This window comes from Mustela erminea, chromosome 10, assembly GCF_009829155.1.
Source record: "Mustela erminea isolate mMusErm1 chromosome 10, mMusErm1.Pri, whole genome shotgun sequence".
NCBI classification, from domain to species: domain Eukaryota; kingdom Metazoa; phylum Chordata; class Mammalia; order Carnivora; family Mustelidae; genus Mustela; species Mustela erminea.
In genome coordinates, this window is record NC_045623.1 from 32,267,452 (window position 1) to 32,277,342 (window position 9,891).

General features: G+C 41.6%; 1 protein-coding gene across 3 annotated transcripts in view; it reads left to right on the forward strand.

Moving 5' to 3' along the window:
- TGFBR3 (transforming growth factor beta receptor 3) overlaps positions 1–7,479 on the forward strand; it is a 197,259-nt gene extending 189,780 nt beyond the window's left edge. For all 3 annotated transcript variants that reach the window (XM_032303562.1, XM_032303564.1, XM_032303563.1), the window contains exon 17: positions 4,037–7,479. In XM_032303562.1, coding sequence (XP_032159453.1) covers positions 4,037–4,155 — 119 coding nt within the window. In that variant the 3' untranslated portion in view covers positions 4,156–7,479. The remainder of the gene's footprint in view (positions 1–4,036) is intronic.
- The last annotated feature ends 2,412 nt before the right edge of the window (positions 7,480–9,891 follow it).

Consider the following 9,891-nt stretch of genomic DNA (forward strand, 5'->3'; position numbering starts at 1 on the left):
AGCTCCCTTCTCAGCAGGGAGCCTGCTTCACCCTTTCCCTCTGCTTGTGCTCTCTGTCTGTCTGTCAAAAATGAATAAATAAAATCTTAAAAATTCATTCGTTCGTTCATTCATTCCTGGCTTGGAATATTTCCCCCTTTCTTCATAAATGATAACAGCATCAAATTTACCCCTCCTGCTGAGTTTGCCTGCAGAGGGAAAGTCTTTTTTAGCTTGGAGAGTAGGGAGGGACAGTTTTTCAAAGTGATAGTGATTGACAATTTCTATAAACTAATGGTAGTCTAGGTCACTCTCCTGACAGGAGTAAGCTTATAAAATAATTACAGTTAGGATATCAAGAGATTGAAACATTGGTTGGTTCATAATTGCAAGCAACACATAGGCCTAGTGGACAGTATCTTTTTCTTTCTAGCATCAAGTAATACTAAATCTAAATCACCCCCCGGCATATGGTTTTCAATCCAGTGCTTAAGTATCTTCCAAGGAGATTCCATAAATTCCCCTTATAACTAACCAATCCCCATAATCAGCAAGTTCTTTTCTCTGTGACCTAAATCCTCATTGCTACCATTTAAACTGATTTCCTCACGATCTGCCCTCAAGAGGAAAAGAACAGCTGTCTGCTCTTCTTCATAATAATCCTCTTTGGGTGATATTTGCAAACATTCTCCTTTGGGCTAAATGTTTGAGATTCCTCTCACCTTCCTTTAAAATTCTTCTGTTGTTCTTTACCCATAGAGCTTCTTGGTGTTATTCACATCTTTCTGTGATAAAGCTTCTTCCCCATGACCTGCCTGGCCGTGCTGAAAGATGCAGAGATAAGAATCCAGTTGTAAAGCAGACTGCCAAAGAGGTGGCAAGAAATCAGATCTGGACAACTCCATGCCAAGCTAAAGAAATAAAACAGATTATCCCTTAAGAAATATATTTTTCTATTTCTGAAAGCATCTCTGCCAGTAGCTGAGCTCAGCCATAGGCAAATATATGAGCCAGGTCAAAGCTGTTCTAACCACTCTCCTCCAAATGCCTCCTCCTCTACTGTCCTTCCTCCCCACATCTCTCTTCCTCAGTGGGGTGTGAAATTTTAGGAGCAAAATGTGAAGACTGAACACATTTCTTCGGATGGCCAACTCTGATGTTGATGAGCAGAAAGGATCCTTCCTTGGACTCCTTACGTTTGCTAAGTGGGGCTTCCCTGCTTAGTCCTGTGGTCCTCATGGCCCATCTTCTCCAGAAGAAGGGCAGTTGTGTTTGTCACCCAAGGGATGTGTTAGAGAAAGTCAGTGCTCCAAGAAATGAGAGGTCATTATGATAGCAGAAAACCAAAGGGCCCAGCTTAGAAAACCCAGGGGAACTCCACTGGCTTTTTAAGCAGAAGTGGCTACACACTGAACTTTGTTTCTTATGGTGACTTTTTCTGTAGCACCACCTCCATCTGACAACAAAAAACTTTGTCTTAATTTCTCAGAAGGTAGAAGTTTTTTTAATAACTTGGTTATATTGAGAAATCTCATGCCTTACATGTGAAAACAGTCACCACGGTAGAAGAAGGTATTTTCCATATTTCTGGGCAAATTCTCAGATAAAGATTCTCCTTGCCTTGGCACGTAATTGGCTCAAAGTCAGTAGACTGGTTTTTGTTGTTGTTGTTCTAATTTTTGCCCCTGAAGTATAGTTGACACACTTATTTTAGTTCCAGGTGTCCAACATGGTGATTCTACAAGTCTATACATTCTGCAGCATCACCACCAAGTGTAGCTACCATCTGTCAGCATATAATGCTACTTTGAAGTCAGTAGATTATTAGGTTAAGTTGACTTGTCTGCCATGGTGAAATGCATCCTACAACCTTGACTCTAGGGGGCTTCTTTGTTTTGAGCTTTCATTTTGGACAGTGTTTTACCTAAGCACAAGAGTTTCCAAAACTGGGAGTTGAAAGACCTTTTTAATGGGCACTGATTAAAATAAACTGGCATGGCAACAAATTGTATTTGGCAAATAGACATCAGAAAGCAAATATTCAGACTTCCTGGGCAGGGAGCAGGACTGGCACTTTTCCTGACTCGGAATAATCCAGTTCTGGATGAGACACTTGTTTGTGGTGAATAGATGAGGCCAGGCCATCCTGCTTTAGCTGCTATCAGGCTGTGCAAATGAAGTTCAGGTGAGCCAGAAAGTGAAGGTGAAGTGTTGATTGCTCCTGGTTTTCTGGTGTATTCTCTGTTTAAATGGGGAAATATGTTTTTGAAATAGGCTTCATGCACAGCCACATTTGTCCTTCTAATTGATAACATAAGGATCCAGCTGGGTGTGGATCAACATGTGGGCTTAAGGGAGCTGAATTTTTAAAATATATCACGAATTGTTCAGGTCTCTGGAGGCTTTTGGTTTTTTTGTTTTGGGGTTTTTGTTTTCATTTGGTTTTTGACATCAGAATAGCTAAAAGATTTGATTTCCCTCTAGAAATAAGCCCCCACTCTGGGGAAAGTGAATTTCTGGCAGAAAAGTCACTGTCAATAAGGCAAACTTCCCCATCTTTAATTACATACATCCATGCAGGGTAGAGGGCAATGCTGGGGAGGGTCCAAAATACAGATTGCCAAAAAAAAAAAAAAAGAAAGAAAGAAACCAAGAAGAGTGAAAATATAGTTTCTCTGCCTCTGAGGCATATTGACCCCCTATCCCATCTCTATCCCACCAATCCCAGAAGAATAGATAATCAGAGGAAATACAGCATGGGCCACATAATGCAGTGAGCATAAAAATGCCTGGAGGTGGATACAGACGTCTGTTGTCGTTGTGCGGTTTCTGAAATGGGTTGCAGGGAAACCTGTAACCAGACGCAAGGGCATGAGCCTGGTCTACATTTCCCAGAGCTGCTTTTCTGGCAGAGTCTTTTGAGGGGCCCAGCAAGGGAGTGGAAGTGAGGGGCTAAGATCCCATCCTTGAAGGGTAGCGCCTTTGCTCTGTGAGTTTTTTAATGAAGCAGCCAGAGGGTTGCTTATCTCCTCGGCTGATAGCTGTGTGTTTCAGCATGACAGGAAAGAGGAGGCTCATTCATAAACAGACCTGGCCCTCTGGGGCTTCCCACACTGGAGGAGGAGGGGAGGGAGCCCGCTGACCAGAAGTTTATCAAGTTGATGCTGCGACTTCGGAGAACAGGCAGTGTTTTTCACTGGAGCGTTGATCGCTTTTCCCCACGCAGAGCCATTTTCTGAGGGCTGCCCTGAGACCATTTTCGCTGAAGAAAAGACTTCGCTCTAGGGCCTTTTGGAGGGCTAAATGCAAACCATGTGTGTGACCCGGGGGTTCCTGTTCCTCCTCCAAAGCACTGCACATTTGGCACAAGGAACGTGCTTCGTTAAAATGCAGTGGGATGTCATGAAAAGTGGGATGCCTCGTGTGTTAGGAGATATTCTCGCTGCACCCCCCAGTGAACCGGAGGATGGAGGATGTGGTTCCCTGGCATCCACACTCCCCATGTGCTCACCTCCTTCCCCAAAAGGTTTTTCTGGGAGCAGTTTGCCCTAAACACCATTTCTTGGGTGGGCTGTGTGCTTGGGACACACAGCTCTCTCTGCTACCGCTCCGGCAAAACCAAGCCTCCCCACCCAAAGTTTGAACAAGTAGATTCAGAAAAAGACCCCCAAAGCAGCAGGTCTTTCTTGCTACAGTGTAAAGGTCTCACCCTGCAAACTTCTCTGTGAGAAGAGACGGGCTGGTTCCTGAGTACAGGGGCTGGGCTGTGGGGGCAGATGGTGGTACTTTCTTCAAAGGTCCGAAGCACTGAAAATCCTGAGGACTCGGTGTCCTCTGTCCGGGTCTGAGTCACTAACACTGCCTGTCAGTCCGCTTGAAAACCGTTCTCTCTTGGCCACGCAAGAGGCCGTAAGAACAACAAGCGAACACCAGCGCACCCAGCAACTTTCTGCGTAAGGCGTGGTCGGTTTGCTTCTGCCCGTGCTGGCAGACGGGGAAATGTACTAGTCAGTGATCAGTGACTTTGTCCCTTGTCCCTTTGCTTCCTTCACCGCAGGAGAGACCGCAGGAAGGCAGCAAGTCCCCACCTCCCCGCCGGCCTCGGAGAACAGCAGCGCGGCCCACAGCATCGGCAGCACGCAGAGCACCCCCTGCTCCAGCAGCAGCGCCGCCTAGCCGGGGCCCTCACTGCGCATGCGAGCCTGGAAGACCTCGGCCTTGCCCTTGTAAAGAGAGTGAATTTCCATCCAGAGACCACCTGTTGTATTCATCCCCACCCCCCTCCCCCAGGGCAAATACACATGTGACCCCGGGACTTACGTAAGACACTAGAACTCACATGAGAAAGCCGAGGTGGTGGCCTTCTCCACCAGCCCCGCGCAGGCCTGGGGGTTTTCAATGTGAAACACATGCCAGTTTTCAAAAATGCTGCTTTGTCCAGGTAAGACTCTCCACAAACTGGGGCCCTGAGATTGACCCTGGTGCAAGGAGTCAGTAAGAGGATAATAAGCAGACGGTAGGACCCGTGAGGAGATATGGCCAGAGATTCTTGTGTAACTGAACCAAGATGTAGGACAAAAGGAGTTCTTCAGGATTTTCTAAGTGTGTTCCTCCACATCTAATTTGCACCTTCTGGATGCACACTTCTCACTTTGCTGTCACACCCTCTGGGGGCTGATGTCGTCGGCTTGACGGGTACTGCCCTCAGGGACTGCATCTGGACACAAAGCACAGCAACATTCCTTTCTGGTGCCCTGGGCCAAAACCGGCGCTGATAACCTCATCAGCTTCCCCCTTCTCCCGCACTCACACACCGATTGCGAAAATGTCTTAATGCAAATTTGGGATTTCTTTATAAGCATCTAGAAATTGGAAATGGCCAAAATTCTGGGACTGCAGATTTGGGCCCATTGATGACCTTGTGTTCTAAAAAACTAACCTATAGGTGGGGGCAGCTTTAGTTTTAAAGTAGAAGAGGAATTTGCACAGTAATGTATATGCAAGTACAGGTATAGACTGTGTCATTTGGCACATTCATCTTCTCAGTTAAGAAGAAATTCATTCCCTTTTTTAAAATGTCCTATGCCTCCAAGTTGGAACTTACTCTTAAATTATTTGGGAGAATTAGTGTTTCCTCTCAAAACATGTCGGCCTTTTTAATAGACCCTTCTGTAAAATGCGAAGCTCTTGTTCATGCACGGCAGATCCTGTTGGATTCCGGTTGATTATCTGAACACGGTCACCAGTTCTGCCAAGAGAGTGCTGAGATCTGGAAAAGGGCACTCATTTGGACTGCTTTAGTTCTCTTGCCTTAAATATTTTCCAAACTCAAAAAGGATTTGAGGTGGATTTCATTAAAATGGAATAATATGATGCCACTTTCCAGCTAAAATAAGCTCAACTGATACCTCTGTGTTAAAAAAAAAAAAAAAAAAAATGCCAGAGGGAAACTTCATGCCAATTGATTTACTACTGAGGATAGCTTCATTGCAAGTAAATACTAACTTTTTCCAGAATTCTCCCCAAAATCACTCTGAAAACTACAAACAGGAAAGGCTAGATGCTACCCCAAAATACTCAAAAACAAATCTCACCACCCTTAAAATAAGGAAGTTGTGCCTCTTTCTCTGAATGGAACACGAAGTAGGAAATGTTGATATCACCCAGTATCTGAAGGCGGTGTCTATAAGGCACATAAGTAGGTGGAGATACTGAGAGTCATTGATATGATCTGATTAGTCACTGATAGGACAGACTTGTCACTCAGTCATAGAGTAAAACTCTGAGAAGTGTAGATACTCAATCTGGATAATATGAACCAAAACAGATTACTTGAGGACAACGATTTCAAGACTGTCTTATGTTAACTTCTTGGAAAATTTTGCAGATTTCCACATACAAATGAAGATAGGAGATTAGAGAATTTATTTCCTTCAGTTAACTTTTTAACACAAGGGTATCAGAATGGAGGACTTAGATGATGCTACCTGTGTTTGAAAATAATGCGCTTTGCCTAACCTTCAGCAGAATGTATTGTTTTAGCATATTCTATGTATAAAAAAGTTTAAAGATGTCTTCAAAGAAGACTAGAGTCTTTAAGTCACTTATAGCTATATTTTACTACAAAAATTTGTGTATAAAGATATATTTAAGTGTTTTTGATAAATTTAAATTACTCCATATGAAATGTTTAATTTCAGTTACTGTGAATTCTTTTGATCAGTCCTTTGCTGTTTAAAAAACCCTTTCCACCCTACAAAAAAGAAAATTAGCCATTAAGAGATATTAAAAGATCCAAATCTTCAGATGGACAGGGTTAAAACCTTTTGTGATTATATTTAAATGTATATTTTTTAGAGAGATGCTACATTGCCAATGATTTTATAAATAATTTAAAATTAATTTACAAATTTATAGATGGAAACCAAAAGATTTTAAAAGAAAGAGAAGAAAAAAAATCACCTTTTATTTGTTTAGGTCTTACTGTCAGAAGTATTATTTAGATCAAGAAATCCGTGTTGATAAACCTGATCCCATATTAATTGAAGAGTGAATGTCATTAAGTATCTCAGAAATGTCTCCAAAGTGTTTCTAAAGAAAGTGTTAATCTAACTAGCTTCTTATTACAACATTTTCAATCGCTTCATACTTCACAGTCTCAATACAAAATACAAGCTATACTTTATAACAAGTTCTGCAAGTTTCTTTAAAACTGTTGTTATATTCCAGTTAAATGCTTCTGTCTACAAAGTATTTTGTTACTTCTGCAGGCTACACCCTAATTCACAGAGACCATTTGGCTTTGTTTGTTGTTCAAGCTAAAGCTGTTATTGAAATGCTCTAAAGGAAGGCGGAGGGTCTGTGTAATGCCCTCTCGCTTTTCACCATGTGTTTACCAGCAGTTACTCTGTAGTTTAAGAGTTAGAGACATCTTCACTCTGAGCTGTTTCTATAGCATTTTCTACACAAACGAAGATGGTCTTTTCCTTTTCTGTAATAAGATTGTAAACCCATTTTCTGTGTGTGTTCTGTAGTGGGCGTGATTGTGGGTGTGGGGGCAGGGGGCGCGCACACGCGTGCCAGCCTTTTCGTACTGTAACTACCTCATGGTGTGAGTGACGCTTCTACTGCCGGGTGTGTTAACAGAGCACATTTTGTTGGGTGATGAGTGTGTGTGTGACCTTTTTCCTGTTTGTTTTATCTGGGGGTTGTTCATGAAACTGACAGATGTTTTTCTAAAAAGGACTATTATCAGTTTCCAAATACAATACTTCTCTCTTCTGGTTTTTCCTGAGTGAGCCTGATTTTGTTGCTGTTTTTCATCTATTGGGGTAAAAAGAGTACCCTTAAAATCCCTGTGGCCAGTTTGAACACCCCCGTTATATTCTTTTCTCTGTTCAATGTGTTGGCAATTTTATGAATATGCTTAGATGTATAGTTTTGATAACCACAGTTTTAAGTTCTTTATCTGTGCATAATAAAAAGATATATACCAATTTATTAATGCCTGCCTTGTTTGGTTATCATTAAATTCTACCATCAGGATGGTGTAACTTTTTCCTTGTGACTTTCTCCTAAATTGATCCTCTCTTGCAAATGGGTTTATGAGGAGCCAGGAGTGAAGAGGCTAAGAGAAAAGCCTAACTCAGTAGAGCAGAGAGAAAGAATGGACTGACCAGAAGAAACGTACAGCAGGAGCTGTCACTATTCTCGGAAAAATGTGGCGGGAGACCCAGAAGTGGGTTTCAGCCCCTGCATCCATTCCTGGCCTTTCTGTCAACCTCCTGGAACCAAGGAATGGGAAATAATAGTATTTTGAATCTCCACATACCCCAGTGATGGTTCCAGCATTCTCTATGGACCTGAATGACCACCACCCTTTAACTGCCCGAGCCAGAAATCTGGAAATCTAACTGGAATCCTCTTTTGCCTCCCACCACCAAATTAATAAGTCCAAGTTTATTCAACCTCTTCTACTCCTGCTGCTATTATCCAGACTCCAAGGCCCATTATCTCTTAAACTAAAGGACTACAACCACCTAACTAGTATGCTGACTTCCAGATTTGGCCCCTGCTAATTCTTCTTCACTACGCAACCAAGAGAATTGAATAAAGGCTCACATCATGTTACTTTCTAACTGGAAGCCTTTAAGCTTTATCTAGGAGGTTGAACTTTATCCTGAAAGCAAGTGGGGGGACTACTTAAAGAGAATAATCTGCCTACCTTCCCAGCTACTACTTTCATCTCTCTGGAACTCATATTCCCTGTGGCAGATCCCCCACGTGACACCACTTAACCAAACCACCTAGGCACCCCCGGATCCATAGTGTTTTTATCGTCACCTCTAATAAAAATTTTTCTTGCACACACAATATACATATATAAAATGAATGCAAATAATACATCTAGCACTGGAAAAGTCCCCATAAGCCTCACACTTAAGGTAATAATACTGATTTATTGTATGTATTCCCAAGCATTTCCTTATATTACCATGTACATGTCACTATAATGCGTAAGATCATATCATAGCATTTGTGACTTGCTTCTTCCACATGGCATATCCTCCTATCAGATTTCGTGAGTATTGATGGTCACTTTTTGTTTTAACTAGATTTTCCTTAAATTGCCAAGTAAATAAAGTTAATGCTCTTTCCCTGGCACCTCCCAGGAGGAAGTGATGTTTACAGCCTTTTTCTCATTCAAACATATGAAATGTGTTCACAGACAGACTTTTGTTTTGTTTACTAATAATGGGATCCCAGTATACATATTCTGAAACTAGCCTTTTTCACTGGACATGGTCTTCCCTCTAGGTTAATAGATACAGAACAAATTCATGCTTTTAATGGCAAAATAATATTTCATACAATTAGCCAATTCAATAGTGACAGACATTTAGAAGTATTCTTTTTAGGGTTTTTGCCACGATACCCTGCTGCAGTTAATATCCTTGTATATATATCCTTGTGTTCTAGTGCACTAAAGCAAAGTGACATTGTCACAGAGAAACTGACAAATTTATCATCATAGATTTTAACATAGAAGGTGGTAAATCACAAAGATTTGGATATGGAAGATTTGAACAAGGCAATTAAATTAAGCTTGATCTAATGCCTATACACAAAATTTGAGAATTTTGTACATACAGAATGTTCATAAAATTTGACTACTGTTAGACCATAGTCAAAGTCTCAGTGTGTATCACAGAACTTAATTATACTGTCAAGTTTTCTGTTTTTGTTTTGTTTTAAGATTTTATTTGTTTATTTGACAGAGACCACAAGCAGGGGGAGTGGCAGGCAGAGGAAGAGGGAGAAGCAGGCTCCCAGCTGAGCAGGGAACTCAATCCCAGGACCCTGGTATCTGAACCAAAGGCAGGCACTTAACCAATTGAGCCACCCAGGTGACACACTGGTCAAGTTCTTTAGCCACATCCAAGTAGTTCAGAAATCAATAAAAAAAGGATAATTTAAAAATACTCAATACCTTTGAAAATTTTTTAATTTCATGAATCAAAGATGTACTCTTTTTTTTAATAACTTACTCACTTACTTTATTTATTTATTTATTTTTAATTTCTTTTCAGTGTAACGGTATTCATTGTTTTTGCACCACACCCAGTGTTCCATGCAATATGTGCCCTCCATAATACCCACCACCTGGCTTCCCCAACCTCCTACCCTCCACCCCTTCAAAACTCTCAGATTGTTTTTCAGAGTCCATAGTCTCTCATGGTTCACCTCTCCTTCCAATTTCCCTCAACTCCCTTCTCCTCTCCATCTCCCCTTGCCCTCCATGCTATTTGTTATGCTCCACAAATAAGTGAAACCATATGATAATTGACTCTCTCTGCTTGACTTATTTCACTCAGCATAATCTCTTCCAGTCCCATCCATGTTGCTACAAAA